This window comes from Pagrus major, chromosome 2 (assembly GCF_040436345.1).
Source record: "Pagrus major chromosome 2, Pma_NU_1.0".
Taxonomy (NCBI): Eukaryota; Metazoa; Chordata; class Actinopteri; order Spariformes; family Sparidae; genus Pagrus; species Pagrus major.
In genome coordinates, this window is record NC_133216.1 from 26,793,326 (window position 1) to 26,810,548 (window position 17,223).

Here is a 17,223-nt window from a genome sequence, read left to right on the forward strand (position 1 = left end):
CAGTTTATTCATTAGAGTAATTATTAACGCCAAACCAGTTTCAGTCATACACTTCTCTACTGGATTTTCCACATTTTACATGCAAAAATGTAGACTTGTATCTCTTGTTGGCATGTGTCCCCACCATGCAAATGTTGACTAGTCACGTGCTTCATCAAAAGTCAGTAAAGTCATCACCAAAACACATGTAAGCAAATAGTCCTTTAATCATTTGAGAGCACTGCTTTCATCAAAACATCCATTTGCCTTTCAGTTCACAAACTTCATTAGATTGTACAAATGAGGGCAGCTTCACGTCTCTGAATGGACACACAGCGTGTGGGTGTGCATATGTGCAGAGAGCTTGTGTGGAACACATTTACGCCTCAGCTTAGAAAACATGCATGCGCACACAGTATCACTTTTCACATCATACAAGCTGTAAGCACACGCAGGAAAAGAAAATTCATTTGACACTTCAAAGTGAAAATTCAGAGCCTGTAATGGATGAGTGTGTGAATGATTCTTTTATAGAAACACAAGCTGAAGCTCACATCTCTTAACCAACTAAAATGACTAAAAATATGTTTGTTGTGTGTTTGACTAGTGAATGTTCTACTAAAGCAAGTTCAAGAAAAAAAAAAGGATTTTGGTCCGCCACACAGTTCATGTCGTACTCGACAGGTATGAATTCTTACAAAATCAGATGAGCCCTAAAATTTCATCTATCGCCTTTGACTATTACTATTGTCCCACATGACCTAGAGATAACTATGCTCTTTTATATCACTGACCTGCCCCAATCACCTTCTTCAGAAAAGGACCCTCCATCTAACACTGACTGTCCCTGCTGAGGGCGCTGGCAGAGCTGAAGGCAGGACAGAGCATAAGTGACAGATCTCTACTCTTCTACTGATCAAGAATCTTATTTTTGGGAGTTGGCTGACTAAATGAGATCCTGGAAGATACCTGAAAATAATGGTGATTTGATGTGTTGATTACATAAAGGGGAACTGAAGGTATGTGCTAGAAGCACAATAATATGCATTAATTTGAAGATCACAATGTTATAATCAAGCTGTTAATTGGTAGCTGTGTTGAAGGGGGAGCTCTTGTGCTCGCTAGAAATAACTTTAACACAGTAGTGTCAAACAGCTGCTGTTACTGTAGCTGGGAAATCGGGGAAGTTCCACTACTCTGCTCTCGAGAGAGAGTCGCTGAGTCATTTTAACAAAAGTTCAAGATGGCAGGGTGGTTTCACTAAAATGTACTTATGATTCTTTTGGTTGGTGGTCTCAGTATAAGCTAATGGAAAAGCTGAGTGATGAGACAACCTGACTGCAGAGTGTTTTTCTGTGGAGAGATCCATGAATTTGGCTTCAGTCGTCTGTTTTAGTTACTGCGATGGACCTGGGCTACATTACAGTACCTGTTTTGGGCTGCCACCACAGAATGGCCCCACCTGTTTGAAGCGTATTTAAGCTCTGTGGTTTCAAAATGGCTCCCTCTCTTTCACTCCTGACAGGCTAGGGTGTTTCACGCACTCAATACCCACACTTCTCTACCATTAGGTAGTGAAGTGTGGGTACTGTGTGCTAATGCTGCTTATGTTGAGTTATCCTTAATAAATGTATTCATTACTTAAAGGGTGACTCAAACAATTGTGTACATTTAAGTGTGTTTACAGGTTTTTGGAGAGTACTACTGCATATGTGAAAAAAGTAGTATAAAGCCTTTTGTGGTCCCAGAAGCTACATGTAATCTACAAATGTAATGTAGTCACCAGGTTTTGAAAAGGAAGAAGTGTTATAGGAGCACAGTACACATCAGAGGACTGCGTTTCACCTACATTACCCACAATGCAACTTAGCTACCGAGTGACATCACTGGAGGAAATTTATTAGATCACATGCAGCTTCCTCTGGAGCCACAAAAGGCTTTAATCTACTTTTTTCACCTATGCAGTAGTACTCTCCAAGACCTGTAAACATACTTTATTGTATTAAATTGGTGGAGTTGCCTTTGAAATGGTTGCTGTGTGGACCTGCCTTCTTTGTTATGCCCCTGAATGCACCAGGCTAAACAGTTAGGTTATGTGAAAAAGCCTCAGTATCTCACCAAATGTATTTTTTCTAACAGGTTTAAATTCTTGTGTCAGACTGTCATTGATTTACTGCTCCAGTAAAATAATAAATCCACTTTGCAGGTCAGATGAGAGACACACTTTGTCTTATCTCAGTAGTAAGGGACATTATAGACACACATCCTGCATCCCTCTTTATTTCCTGTGTTAGGCTGAAAATGTATTTACAGTCAACTGTCAATGTTGCTCACTAATCTAAAGTTACATCTGAATAATATCTGGCCTGCAGCGATGAAAACTCACCAAGTTCTCAGTGAAATAACTCCCTGCTATGGTTTATAACATGAAACTCATTCATCATTGATTTTCTCTATCTGACATTAAGCTTTCAGCTTCATGGATTAGAGTGCCTCAATAACGGCAAAAATCCAAAACAGGAGTCCTAAACAACTCTAATATTACCCCTACTTTATATTTTTTGACCTGCTAGTTTGCAATGTGATAACATTGGTAGATTTCTGACATTTTTGCTCACAGCTGGCAGTGTTTTTCATGTGCACATATCTCCCACAGAAGTATCTGGATTTGATCAATAAGAAAGGAAAAAAGAAGAAAAGGAAAAGATAGTGGCTTACAGCAAAACAATGTGCTTACATTTCAAACTTTCTGACCTTTCATAAGACAACAATTTAAGAATTAAGTTACTTTAAAACCCTCCGTCCCTTTTACATCTGACCACACATGCTCCTGTTTGACAGATCCATCAAAGCTAGTGCCATCCTAGAGTACAGGAAGTACAGTGCAGTCAGAGCCAAATTTACCATTTCAAAACATCAAAAACCTTTAGAATACATCTCAATAAATTAGGTGCAGTGCTAATGTGTTCAGATAATCCACAGCCTCCATGCCAAACACATTCACAAGTCCTGTGGCTGGAGCAATCGTAACAAAAATGTCATTTTGACATGGCAGCTGAATCAAGTAAAGACTACTGTTCACCTCAGATTTTGGGAAGGTGCTGGACTGAGCGTTGGTCTAGACACAAGGATACTGTCAGTCATCTTCACAAAGAGCTTGTACATTTACCTTCTGTCTCAATACTTAATGCATGGAGTAGATGGTAACTGTACATAATATTTACGCCATGTGAATATATTCATTCAGTATTTATTTCTTTGCACTATTTGTATTGTTTACAACTTACAGAAGACTTAGACTTGTATTCATCTTTACCCATTTTCTAAACATTCTTGTGTACATTACAGTCTTGACCATTCTTTACCTTAATTTGTTTAGATTTTATTGCCCTTGTTCTCAGGTGTATGTCTATTTCTGTGTAAGTACACTGAAAGCAATAAAAAACTGGAGATGAATTCCTTGTATATGTACACATATTTAGACACTTAAGCCGATTGTGATTCTGTTTAAGAATGAAAAAAGACAGTTCAAGTTTTTTTTGCAGCACAATGTCATGAACATCTCCCAAATCCAATGACAAATGGATTCCAAACTTAAAGCACTCATTGTCTCATATATTAATATGGAAGATGGTGTTCTGGCATCATTTTTGATATTTTGCATATTATCCAGCCCTATCTGCAAATTCCTCTCATCGCTATGCTCCACTTCTTCGAGGCAGGAGCTTTCAAAGCACATTTAAAAACATGGAACATACACACAGTTTCTACCAAGTATAAAGACACTATGCGGTCCATGGTTAACACATTGCCTCCCATGTTTGAGATCAGTTGGGGGGATTCGGGCTGCCTGTGAAGTAAGACCATAAAAAGGGCTCTACAAGAGTTGGGCAGTGTCTTGGGACATGTAGGTCAGACTGTCCTGATGCTGTTAAGGAAGAACCTAAACAAATTAGCTAAGGGCTTCAAAACATATGTCAAAGCAGAACAGGACATTTACCTCTTCATTTAAAAACAAACTTAGGGTACATGTAAAGACTGTCTATGCGCAAGTAGTGTTATGAAAAATAGGTGGGTTTCCTATGATATGTTTCCACTCTGGTGTATTTGTATAGCCCTTAATTGCAGTTAGACAAGAAGGTTTAGGCAAATAACGTGGCACACAGTATGGTCAGAAAGGTGCCGGTATCCTTGTGTCTAAAGTAAACACGTCTAAAAAATTCACAGCATTGAAATGGTTTCCAAAACATCCTTAAAGTATTACACCAGCAAAAAGCTGAAAATAACATTACACTTTAAAAAACAATTTAAAAAGGCCCATTTCTTTCTCAAAGGACTTTACTGTTCTGACAAATAGTGGATTAGGTTACATTCAGGTGCTTGTTGCCTGACTTTTAACCAGTTTCTGGCTCCAGCTCCTCGCTGCCTGTACATTTGACTATCCTTAAAATGTTTCATAAGATCTGTGTGCATCCAGTCCATTATAGACCTGCACTCAGACTGTATGAAATAATCTTCTCCTTGTGACCTCATCGCAATACCAACATATCATCACGTCAAGGAGGAGCAAATTCAAACTCAGCCTGGAGCTCATCTCATCTCTGTCACACGAACGGCTGCCTCTTCTTCAGTCATACTGCTAACTAACTAAGCTAGTCAGCTGCCTTCTTGCAGTTTTCTTTGGCTAGTCTCAGTCTGGACAGGATGTGTTTCTTAGGGAACTTTAAAGTGGTGCACCCAAACTGGCTCACCCCTCCAGTGTCTCCTGGGAGTTTCTCACGTCTCTGCACCCAGCTGCGCCAGCCAGGCTTCCAACAGTAAACACTGTCGTAGAACCGTGAGCCATTTTCCCCACCCAGCACATAAATCCTACGTTTCCACCTGGCCACACCACCAGCTGCAATCCGCCGTGGAAGCCCGGGAAATACCACAGGGCTTGGGGCTCGGTCACTTCCACCACCGGCACTCCCTCGCTGCTCCGCAGTGACCAACACCCCTCCCCCAGTCACCTCCCTCTCGACGCCAGACCCCCTGCCCTCTCTGAAAAACAGCACACGCCCAGTGGCGTCTAAAGTCTCCAGATTGGTGTAGTTTCCATCCAGGAACTTTGTGGTATCCCTCATGTACCCTCCAATGGCACAGACTCCTCCACGCACTGCTACTCCTCCAGCGAGGCAGGTGGCGCCAGAGTCCAGAGCCACACGTGTCCAGCAGTCTGTTAAGGTGTGATAAATAAGCACCCCCGAGTGGACCACAGCCCGGTTCTGTTCAAGTGTGGTTCCACCCAGCAGGTAAAGCCGTCCACGTAATGCTGCACAGGCGAAGGCGCGAAGAGGGAGTGGCAACCGAGGCCCTGGAGCCCATTGAAGTGTACTCAGCTCCAGGGTCTCACTGGAGTCCAGCAGAGCTGAGCGGTTACTACCACCCAAGGCATAGAGTGACTCTCCACAGCCCAGCAGGCCTAGCATAGCCCGGGGCTGGACCATCGAAGGCTGCTCTATCCAGCGGTCCAACACTGCATCATATTCATGCACAGCTGCAGACACAGAGCCTGTCCGCAGTATCCCCCCCGCCACAAACAGCCGGTCACCTACAGCCGTACAGCCAGGACTGACCAATGAACCCAGCGCTGCCAACTTCTCCCACTTCCCTGTCCTAGGATCAAAGCAGTCCACTGTGTAGTCTCTTGCAGCTAAATTCTCATCTTCCCGAGGTGTCAAGTCCACGCACACAATTTTTTTCTCAAACATGCCCTCCCGTGGTCTCAGAGGCCCCCCAAGGCCCTCACCAGCTGCAGCGGGCCCCAACTCCTGGCTCAGTCTTCGGCTCTCTTCCTGAGACAGCAGTCCCGGCCGCAGGTGGTGAAGCAGCGCCGGCATGTGGGCGTAGCGATCCAAGGGTTGGTGCTCTGCCCATCGACGCGCTGCGTCGTAAACCTCTGCTTCGGAGTCCACCCCCAGGCGGTCAGAGCTCAGAAGACTGCCTAAGGTGCCGTGGTCCAAGAGGAGGAAGTCTTTCTGCCGGGCCACCCGGGGGAAGTGCTGAGCTACAAGCCGCAGGGAGGCACGCAACAGCAGCTGGTCATGGTGAGAGCGAGCCAGAGAATACATCCCCAGGCAGTTATCCACTGAGAGGTGCTCAAATAGAAACCTGGGGAAGAAAGAGTAGAGAAAATGACAAGTGGAGAGAGACAGAAAGAGGGAAAGAAAGACAGAGAAGAGAGGAAATGAGACTGGAGGTATTAAATCTAGAAGACAGAAGATGATTTCTTAAGTAAAACATAATGTCAAAGTAAAAATCATAGCTACCTGAATAGTTTTGTCTAACAAATAAGGCTGTGAACTTGATTATCTGTCACTTTTTACAGCAGGTTTACCTGGAGCACAGGTCTTGAAGGGGCATGACCTGAAGCCTGTTGGCAGCCACAAACAGATCCTCAGCTGTGTCCAGACAGAGCCCAGCTTCACCGGTGTACACAAACTGGATGACAGTCTCCATGACAGACGGCGTCACCTCCTCCAGTCGTATCTCAGTGAGTCGGGACTCAACCAGAGGGCTTGTGAACATGGCCCGAAAGTACGGGCTGACAGCTGCCAAGAGGACTCTGAGGGATGGCAGAGTGAGGATAACCGTTTATGTGAACAATATGTCAATCCATGAATGCAGAAGTCATTTCTACTGTATTCTAATGTGATTACAATCATTAACCTCTTTGATATAAAACAAAGACTGTATATAGCTCTCTACAAGAACAGAACTGGCCCGTATGATGGCACCTTCATCACAAGTTACATCTGCTTTGTATGCAATGTTACAACATGTAGTGAAATGATTATTAAATTAATCTGTAATTTGATTGGAAATGGAAATTAATCAGTAATAACTTTGATAATTATGCTTAACATAATTTAAATCACTAATCTAGTAAAAAATATTAAATATCTGGTGGCTATAGATCACAATGTTGTCTATCATATATAATTGCAAATGGAGTACAAAACAGGGCTAACAAACATGGTACATAAAAACATCATCCACAAATTTAATGCAAACTTCATGAATGTTTTTTTTTTCTTGAGCAGCTTCTTTGCAGGATGTTGCAGTCATACCTGTGACACATGAACTTCTTTCCCTCAACAAGCAGAGTAACATCACACAGCTGCTGAGCATCCAGGAGTTGCTTCAATCCTAAGAAACACATCAGAAAGAGGAAGCAGAGACGGAGATGGAGGGCAAGGACGGAGAGATGAATGAGTAAGAATTAGACAGAGCAGAAGGGGCAGGAATAGAGAAAGAAAAAGCCAGCAGAGAACAAGGTTGGAAGGACAGGAGAGACTGAACGAGTCACAATAATACTACAAGGGCTAGTTTCTTTCTAGCCTCTTTACGTCCTGTCTCACCATGTGTGATGTAGTCTCCCAGCGGTGTGGTGCTGTCATCGGGGAAGTCCTCCTCCTCTGAGTCGCTGTCCGACAGGGGCTCTCCTCCTCCACCATCCCCATCCTGCCATGGCTGGGGACGCCAGGTGACTGTGCCCCCACGCACAGCATTCATCTGAGGAGCAGTAAATACACAAACACACAGTCAGGCCAGAGAATTACACACATGCATATGGGTTTTGGTGTGTAACCTTTATGCATGCAAGGCCTATCTTTAGCCAACAGGCCTGTGTACTGTAGATAGAGGCCTGTAACAGATATGACCCAGATAACACTTGATAACAATGTTGCTTTCTAGACAAAACTCATGATGCAGCTTAGTTTTAAACTAAATTAATCTAGTCTGCTGGACATATATTGCAATACCTTGACACAGTATGTTTGCGTTTACATATTACCAGAAGGATAAATATAACGTCCTCATAAAATACTGACTATAACAGATGATAAACACAAAGCATGCTGCTGCTGTAGCATCTGTTTACCGTTGAGAGGCTGCATTTTTAGCTCACATTACCTTTGCTCTTCTTCTCGTTTCCACCGTGAAGGCTGGCCGGGTCTCACTTTCAACAGGAATTGGCGAGGCAGTCTGGGCCAGGCTAACTGTATCCACGGACCCGGTTATTACCAGAGGCTTCGAGAGGCTTTCCTCGCTCCCATCTGGGTGTCTTGGTCCTCCAGGCTCAGCTGAAAGGCTCGTCCCGGCCTGTGGAGAAGAAGCGTCAGGCTACTCGCTGCTCATCCAAGCCCCGAGCACAACATCACCAACGCTTCTTACTGACGGACCAAACTAGCTTACAAAGGACCTCTTTCCCCGCTGTGCAAACGGTTCTCTTCGTAACAAATATCAGTCCACCATGGCATTATTCACGCACGTCCGGCTCGGTGGTAAGACAGTGCAGAGTGTAGTTTGTAGAGCCTTCAGGGGAGGAAAATGAGACTGAGTTCAGGTCCAGTCGGCCGCACTTGTCACGTCTGAACCGGATTACCGCAACGTTAGACTTCCGCTCATCTGATTGGCTGACCTTTGGCTCGTGACGATTGTTTGGGGCTGTGTCGTTTTCTGTCAATGGAGAAAAATAAAATATTTTCCGCTCCCTCTTTGACATTATGTTACACAAGTTGCGAAAAATAGCAGCTCTGTTTTTAGAATAACAATTAAACCAGGATATTCGTTTTATTTTGTATCCAATTCCGAAATACTAATTTCCGCATTCATGTTGCATTCAGGGTAGATACTTTTTTTCAAGCGCCAGTAGCGCTCGGTGGTTCCTTCAAAAGCTGAGAAGGAAAAAGGAGAAACGCCATGAAATGTGACTGACCATTATACTTATCATACATTCTGCTTTTATTTAAGGGATGATGTCCAAACATGAATTCAAACCCATAACGTTTGAGGTGTACGGAGAAAAGCGGACCAGGAGCCCCAACAGCCTACAACGTAGTTGCAATAATTACTATACTCCTTGAATGCAACATTGACGACAGGACAAACATGGCGACGTGCATAGGCATGGTCGTAAGAGTTGGAGGCACCGCACTGACTGTGCTGACGCCGGTGGTGAGACAATGCTCAAGGCAGAGGACAAGTGTGTTCATCCCTCAGCGCTTTTCACACGGAGCCCGGAGCAGTTTGTACGAGCATGTCCGCGAAGGTTACAGTGACAAGCCCGAGCTGGACATGAGAGCAGTGTGTGAGGAGACCGACAAAGTCATCGCAAATGTAGAGAACAGGAAGGGTGACCTGCGAGGGGACGATGTCAGGAAAATTGTAAGTGTTTCTTTTCCTGCTAAACCAGTCCTGTTTGTGACATAACGATAGAACTTTATCTGTGTTTCTGGAGTTGACAGCTCAGTTTGAATGGACAGTGTTAGGTCAGCTACCAATACCCACTGATAAGTACAGAAGCCTTGGAGGGACAACAAGCTTTCACATCTGCTGGTTACATGCGTTATATGCAACACCACCAACCAGCTTATTCCTCGTCAAACTGTACTTTGGTATGCAAATTATTTTAGTGAAATTACTTACATGTTCATCGACCAAGTAATATTTGAGAAGTGAGTCCACTCCCCCCTCCAGAAAAATCCAGAATCTATGAATATACAAATATTCTTGATTTGAAAAGTTTAACTGCTGGACACAAGATGTCTCCTCCATTACTGAACAGTCAAATCCCAGTGCATGTACATTGTTGCAAGTTTTTTTCTTTACACTTTACACGTGTGCAAGATGCATACTGGACCACGACTGGCTCCAAATTAGTTGTGATGTCACAAACCTGCTCAATTGTACACTTAAACTCAGATTTAAGGTGTGAGCCCAGAGAAATGTGAAAACAGCTTTTTTTATTGTCAAACTCTGCACATACATCATTCTGCACTGTGACACTCAAACATGTAAGTGAAGTAACAATTTTTCTTTTCTTTCAAACAAATGAAAATTATTTAGAATCAGACACAACCTTATTGTTCCACAACACTGACACACACAAATAGTTTGAGTCAGCTCTCCAAAGCTCTCAATATACCTCCATACAGTATGTACCCAGTATATTAAAAAACAACATGTAGAGACGATACAGTAGACATCCAGCTTAATAAAAACAAACAGAAAGGTACAGCCATTATAACCATGAAAGCATTGTCATGAAATGTGGAAAAGAGTAATTTAAGGGAAACATGATGCTTTAAATAACATTTTCAATTTCACGCCCACTTTTCTGCTGGCTCTTAACTGATTTTATTGATTGTGTGTGTGTGTTTGTGTGTGTGTCCTCATTTTAGGTATGTGTGTGGCAGGAGCTCCAGGCAGTGAGGACGGAAATCTCTGGGCTGGAGGAGCAGAAGAGATACATCGGTGACACGGTCAAAGCACTTGTGGTCAGTAAAGATTATGTCAGCACAGTCACCTGTTTTTTGATAGATGTTGTTTGTGTTTATTGTTTGATTTTAAAGTATAAAGCTGCACATAATCTTTTCCTTACAGATTAAGAATGACAAGAAAGCCCTCGCCAATGTAAGTGTCAACTCCTTAATACTTTGTTACTGAATCAGTCTATCTTGGCATTGTTGCACTAGTGAGTGGTAAATCAGATTTGGGACCAGTCCTTGTTGTTTATCACGCAGCTTCCAGAGTACACCCAGGCTCTGCAGAAGGGTCGAGAGATCCGCAGTAGACTCATTCAACTGTACCCCAAAGAGACTGAGTTGGAGCAGGAACACTATGGACGAGCGCTCAGATTGCCCAACACCTCACACCCCGATGTGGTGAGGATACATGCGTGCACTCTGTACAGAGCATCTGGGGGAGCTTTTCTGTGAAATGCATCCTTTTCAAAGTAAGTGTAGTGCAAACGTCCTAAAGTTGCTCTTTTTTCCATTGTCAGCCAGTTGGAGATGAGAGCCAGGCGAGGGTGGTGGAGCTGGTTGGACAGAAACCAGGTGATTGATGTGATTCATGCTGTTATTGATCTGAAGTGTCCGATCAATGTTAATCTAAAGTGATTGACCCTTGTGTGTTAAAAAGTACAAATCTCATAATCAGCTCTCTCTCTCTCTGCTGTAGAGTTTGACTTTAAGCCCAGAGGCCATGTGGAGCTGGGGGAGGAGCTGGGTCTCATCAGGCAGAGGTGAGGATGACTTTGATTGTATGTTGTGAGTACTTGTTCCACTTGATTTTCCACTTGTTCACTACTGTACTGATTGTGTATTACCAAACCTCTAGTTTATATGATTGAGAGAAAACTGAAGAAGAGAGGATGTTTTTCTGTTATTGTACTTTGTTCCTTTGGCCTCTCCTGCAGACATCTAGCTCATGTCTCAGGCCACAGGTCCTACTATCTGAGGGGAGCAGGGGCCAGACTTCAGACTGCACTCCAAAACTTTGCCCTTGACACGCTACAGCGACGGGTAAGCACATGTCTGGAAATATTAGATATAAAGTCCACACAATGAATGTATATTATTATTCTGTTAACATATAAGTGAGCCAGACTTTCCTTTTGACTCCTGCAGGGCTTCATTCCTATGGTTGTGCCTGACATGCTGAAGGGGGCAGTATTTGTAAGTAGAAGTCTGTTCCACCTGTTTTTGGTGTAGTCATGATAACTTAACTTTGACTTGATGAAAGATGCTAAACTTAATGTCTAAAAATGTGGAAATTTCAATGATTTGAATGCACATAAATTGAGCATCAAAGGACTATTGAAATATCTGTAGTCAATTTAAATGTGTGAAAGCATGCAGACTTAGAATTTACACCATTTTCAAGCCACACATCATCCCACTCTCCCTCACCTCTCTTCTCTTCTTTTCGTTATTCTGTTTCGTCCCCCTCTAGGAGGGTTGTGGGATGCAGCCCAACGCCCATCGCTCTCAGGTCTATTCACTGGACCAGGCACGTTTCCCAGACCTCAACCTGGCTGGGACCGGAGAGGTCGGGGTGGCAGGTGAAACTTCATTCCTCGTGCTTAAACTAATTGGTGTATCTTGCTATCAGTCAACATGTCAGTAGTCCTGTTTCTTAAAGGACAAATAAGATGAACTCATGCTTGGTTGTGATGGAGCCTAATAGGTTGTTATGGTCATCTAGATAGCAAGTGCCCATCTAGTTTAGTTTAGTTTAATTGGCAGAAGAGGCTGTAGAGAGAATTTCATATACTATTCAAAAAATCTTTAGTCCGAAAAAGGCGCAGGCTGAAGTTGTGATTTGGCGCCCCCCACAGTTTCTGAGTGCAATGCCACTGTCTTAAATACAAACCCCAGGTCTGTAACAGTTTGTCAGACATAATGTAGGTACTAACTACAAACAAAACAATGTATCAATATATCTTAACAAGTGTATGTGTTGAAAACTTGTATCTTGAAGTAAACATGTATGTAATGCTGTGATCCTCCCCTCTCACTGAAGTTACATAGTGCAGAAACAAGTGATGGGGGGGTGGAGTGGCTGAGACAGAGACACCATTCACTCTGTTACCAGACACTGTACTATCACAATGATTTTGAAGCTGCTATTTTAAGGTTTAAGTTACATAATGTTGCTTTAAAATGCCTACTATAATAACAACACATCATGTCCACCCTCGAAAGGTTGCATGAAACAACAAAAAAACAATCATATCCAACACAAAACAGTGCAAATCATGTTAAACATTATTGGTTCTTATGCTGATGTAAGAACACACCTGCTGTCTGTTTCACCAAAAACTGCACAGATTTTATGGATTAGGTGAATTACTGCTCTGAAATGATGAGATTTCACACTTGACTCCTTCAGAACTGTAATAAATACATTTTGTTGTTTTCTAGGTAAACCTAAATTCTTACATCTAGATAATTGATTGTAAATCTTCAGTCCAACTATTCACATGAAATGTTTCAGCATTTTCCAACAACCCTTGATTTACTGAAAAATGTGCAATATATCAATATTTGAAGCTGACAAGAGTCTTATAAATCAGAATTGAGAACTGGATGCATCTATTTTACACGTGTAGTTAAGTGATGCATGCCTCTCTTCTCTAGGCTATTTCATGGATCATGCTGTAAACTGGAAGGACCTGCCTGTCAGGTTAGAAGAAGCCCTCACCTCTAGTTTTCTGCAGATAGTGTCATATTAATAATTAGTATTAACAGCTGACATGATGTATCCTCTCCCGCTGCAGGACGGTGTGCAGCAGCACCTGCTACAGAGCAGAGACAGACACAGGCAGAGAGACGTGGGGGCTCTACAGAGTACATCACTTCAACAAGGTTATAAAGACATCAACATTATGTCAGAGAGACAGGAGTTGCTTGGATGAATGTGTATACAGAAAATATGTCCACTAATTCAAATGGCTTGTACAGGACATGAAAATGTGCATGTGTATTAACTAGCTGTTAGCTATGTGTTAGCTGATAGCAAGTGATTGTAAGACATTTTTAAGATCATAAACTTAAAGAAACATAAAAATAAAGTCTCTTCTGTATAAATATGCAAATGTGTGTAAAATAAAACTTTGTGTGTGTGTATCCAGATAGAGATGTTTGGAGTGACAGCAGATGAGACGGGAGAAGAGAGCTCTCAGCTGCTGGATGAGTTTGTCTCTCTGCAGAAAGAGATGTACTCTGCACTGGAACTACACTACAGGTTAATATAAAAACACATGCACACACAGTCCCAATCTGAACGGCCCTGTTCTACAATATATCCATTCAATTTGACATCAGTTTATGGCTTGAATTTTTGTGTGTGTTTGTGTGTGTGTTTTGACTCAGAGTGCTGGACATGCCGACACAGGAACTGGGTCCTCCAGCACACAGGAAGTACGACATTGAAGCATGGATGCCTGGGAGGAACAGCTATGGAGAGGTCACTTTCATTATATCACTTTTACCCACTCATCTAATTTCAACATTAAGTCAGTTAGGAAATGACTAGATTAGGGCTGAATGATATGGTGCAATATGATTCTTGATTAGTATGAATTAAAATTTTTCAATTTTTTAATTTTCACAAAATAAAACTATTACAGTCACAGTGATGTGACATTTGTTGAAGTCTGTACCAAACAAACATGTTGTCCCACATCTGGAGAACAAGATTTGTAGGACAGGACATCTCTGCAGCCCGACAGCACTTTATTATAACGCTGTTTTGTCACTCTTTTTACCTTTATCGAAAAATTGCAGCTTCTGCGATTTGGATATTGCGCTTGGCCATATTGTGATTAGGATAATATTTTGATTAATTGTGTAGCCGTGGACTGGAGGTCTACTGAAATATCTGCTGACTATTTGATGGATATGAACATCTTTTCATTAGTCATCAAGGAGCAATAGGATGTGAATGTTAAACATTTACACTCTATTTGGCTACAAAATGCTGCATAAGAAGTTAGTGAGTAAAAATAGTGCCGCTTCATTGTGGGCGGCATCTGATTTTAATTGCAGCTCTTCCTTCTCTATATATACATCAGATTTCCAGTGGGTCCAACTGTACAGACTACCAAAGCAGACGCCTCAACATCCTGTATGAGAGAGAGGACGGCAGCCTGCAGTACGCCCACACAGTAAGACTGAAGATGAGGCCGACTGCTGTACATTCCTCCGGGTATAGCATACAGCAGTGTACCATCTCCATGATGTGTTGTTTTTATCTCTCTAGGTGAATGCTACAGCATGTGCTATCCCCCGAACCATCATCGCTATCCTGGAGACTCATCAGACAAAAGTAAGACACCAACAGAAAGGCACACATGAGGGGGTCCTGAAGACATGTCATTCTTTAATTCAGGTTTTTTTGTCGTTGAATTGTCCGAGGAAATGACAAAAATGTCTTAAAAGTGTCCTAAAAAGGTTGGAATGAGCAATATTATCACGGTCAGGTTTCTATATGAACCATAACAGGTATCACAAGGCCCAAAATGTATTTTTGCCTGATGTTCCTACAACATGTGAAAATGTGGCTTTGTATAGGGAATAGGTAAAATATTAAATATTAGCCTTGTAGCCATGTTTTTATCCATATACTTTGAAATTTATTTTTTTTAAAGACAAGTTTTAATGAAAATATGTACAAAAAATAAATTATAATAATTAAAAAAAATTAACTTTCTTTTGAGACGTAGCTGTTGTGATCATCCTCTTATTGTCTATTCCAACAAAAGGTCACCTTGTCCACCTGCTACCATGTTAAATGTCTATTTCTTTGCATGTACATGTTGCAAAGTGTGGTGTTAAAGTGGCTCCCCCTAGTGACTATTGTCAGTGAAAACATTGTTATACAAACTGTTATGTATGTCATTAGAAATACTTAAATAATACTGACGTTTTCTGTATATTACTAAACAGGTTAACTTTGTTTTTTGAGGCAGAGAAATTAACAAATATCAGGTTAATTTGGATCAGTTAGGGGGATGAATAATAAAGGCTTTGGTCATTCTGTACAATAATTCCCACATTTCCTTACCTGTATGAGATGTCTATCGTGATTGTAGAATGACAGTTAGAATAATGCAAAGGACATAGATATGTTTTGTTTTTCTCCTGAACAATATGGCATGGAGTTCACCTCTTCAGTAGTCTGTGTAATGATTTGATATCAAAGGAGACATATTTTGCTAATTTTCAGGTTCAGAGTTTTAGTTTTGGGTTACTGTTAGGATAGGATTCCATTTTTTTAGTGCTCAAAAAACACATCAGTCAGTAATGCAGCACTGTATTCCCCCTCTGTTTGAGATGCTCTGTTTTAGCTCCTGTCTCTTTAAGGCCCGCCCTTCCGAATATCCAGTCTGCTCTGATTGGTCAGCTCACGCATGCCTGAGCCGCTGTGCTAAATCAATTCTTGCTTGCGAAACTAGCCGATAGATATAGATTAGTAATGTGTGACTCTGATGAGGCATTTCAGGAGCAGTGTTTTCTGTGGGAGAGAGGAGCTCCTGTTGGTGCGGACTCTGACCTTTTTAACTTTCAAGATCTGTTACATGGATAACACACTGAAGGAAAGGAAAAAACAAAAAAAGCACCATAGGTCTCCTTTAATATGGCATGTAAAAGTCATGAAAAACTATCAAGTTATTATAGAAAATGGCTAGATAATTGTCATTTTACAAATGTTTTTTATTTAATTATGACAGAAAATATATAGATAAAAAGGAATTATTAAGGCATTTTTAATCTTCCATAAAAATAGGCATTGACCAACTCCAAAGAGAAATTAGATGTCAAATATTATAATGAATTTAAAAGACTATTTTCATGTTTTACAGGATTTACAGCGACCCAATTGGTCGAAAGCCAGATAATTTTAAAAAAAATGCAGCATTTTTATTTCTTATTTACTTTATAAAGTCCACTTGACTTAACATCAGTGTAATTAATCATACTAATACTTTTGTCCATCTACCCAGGAGGGAACGGTGCGTGTCCCCCGAGCCCTGCAGCCTTTTTTGGGTCTAGAAGTGATCGAGAAGCCGAAGTACTCTCCGCTGAAATACATCGGACCCAACCAGCACAGTCGACCACCCAGGCCTGCTCCCAAAACCAGATAACACACATATAGTGTAATGCTGTAAAGCCAGTTTACATTCAACACCGCCAAACCAGACAGGAAGTGAACATTTAATACAAATAAGGATGTTTCCGGGCGATGGATCACATCTGAACCTTTCAATGTACTGTCACTGTAAATAGATTGTCTTATTTTATTGAATGTCATGAAATCGTGAACGTGAGCCTGAATCTGTCCAGCTCATGAGGAGGAAATAATAAATACAGATACGTGTTGAATATCTGTCTCCTGTATTGCTTGCTGTTCCTCCTGCCCAGATGTGTCATATATAAATATATATATACTGTACATACATTAGCACACAAACACTGTGAATGACATTGCGACCTTGGGGCCTGAAAGAATTGTTCCCAGAGGTGACATACAGGCCAGTTAATGTGTGTTACATTACCAGCTGTTACTGCATATCAATAATTGATGTGCAAAAGTAATTAACCAGTAGCTCTGGGATGGATGGAAGGAGGGAGGGAGGATGTTTGCATGGGCTTTTCAAATAAACTGAAAGCTGTTATAAAAATATTCTCACTGGGCATATTTAGTGGGATTTGAATAGATTGTTTCCAGATTTTTTCTGTGCAGCTCCCTTCGCCCCCTCCAGTCCTCCACATGGGCCACAGATCCAGATATTAATCTGTCTACAGATTAATCACTGCAGAGCCTCAATCGTTTTGTTAACACACTGTAAGTACAGGTCGACCATCTGACTCCTCTGGCACCTTAACAGGGTTTGGGCTTTGATCTGGTCTC

At 41.7% G+C, this 17,223-nt stretch overlaps 2 protein-coding genes across 2 annotated transcripts; one reads left to right on the forward strand and one right to left on the reverse strand.

Annotated features, from left to right (window-relative positions):
• Positions 1-3,209: 3,209 nt before the first annotated feature.
• Positions 3,210-8,421, reverse strand: LOC141017593 (kelch repeat and BTB domain-containing protein 8). Its single transcript, XM_073492296.1, has 5 exons — positions 7,936-8,421; positions 7,380-7,533; positions 7,089-7,167; positions 6,356-6,583; positions 3,210-6,129 (listed from the first exon to the last, which is right to left on the reverse strand). Exons 2-5 carry the CDS (start codon positions 7,531-7,533, stop codon positions 4,632-4,634), a joined length of 1,959 nt encoding a protein of 652 aa, XP_073348397.1. The 5' UTR covers positions 7,936-8,421; the 3' UTR covers positions 3,210-4,631.
• A 483-nt stretch (positions 8,422-8,904) lies between these two features.
• On the forward strand, positions 8,905-16,694 carry sars2 (seryl-tRNA synthetase 2, mitochondrial). Its single transcript, XM_073489665.1, has 16 exons — positions 8,905-9,189; positions 10,206-10,301; positions 10,408-10,437; positions 10,548-10,688; positions 10,808-10,862; positions 10,987-11,050; positions 11,225-11,330; positions 11,436-11,483; positions 11,761-11,869; positions 12,948-12,993; positions 13,088-13,175; positions 13,442-13,554; positions 13,683-13,776; positions 14,384-14,476; positions 14,572-14,637; positions 16,316-16,694. The coding sequence occupies exons 1-16, from the start codon at positions 8,914-8,916 to the stop codon at positions 16,454-16,456; spliced, it is 1,566 nt and encodes a 521-aa protein (XP_073345766.1). The 5' UTR covers positions 8,905-8,913; the 3' UTR covers positions 16,457-16,694.
• The last annotated feature ends 529 nt before the right edge of the window (positions 16,695-17,223 follow it).

Bases quoted from the DNA above. Each gene is read 5' to 3' on its own strand.
- LOC141017593 (XM_073492296.1), bottom strand. From the start codon at position 7,533: ATGAATGCTGTGCGTGGGGGCACAGTCACCTGGCGTCCCCAGCCATGG. The intron at 7,168-7,379 runs GTGAGACAGGAC...TGTGTTTCTTAG, and splicing joins GGGAGACTACATCACACATG to GATTGAAGCAACTCCTGGAT. The intron at 6,584-7,088 runs GTATGACTGCAA...GCCATCCCTCAG, and splicing joins AAGAAGTTCATGTGTCACAG to AGTCCTCTTGGCAGCTGTCA.
- sars2 (XM_073489665.1), top strand. From the start codon at position 8,914: ATGGCGACGTGCATAGGCATGGTCGTAAGAGTTGGAGGCACCGCACTG. The intron at 10,438-10,547 runs GTAAGTGTCAAC...TTTATCACGCAG, and splicing joins ACAAGAAAGCCCTCGCCAAT to CTTCCAGAGTACACCCAGGC. The intron at 11,051-11,224 runs GTGAGGATGACT...CCTCTCCTGCAG, and splicing joins CTGGGTCTCATCAGGCAGAG to ACATCTAGCTCATGTCTCAG.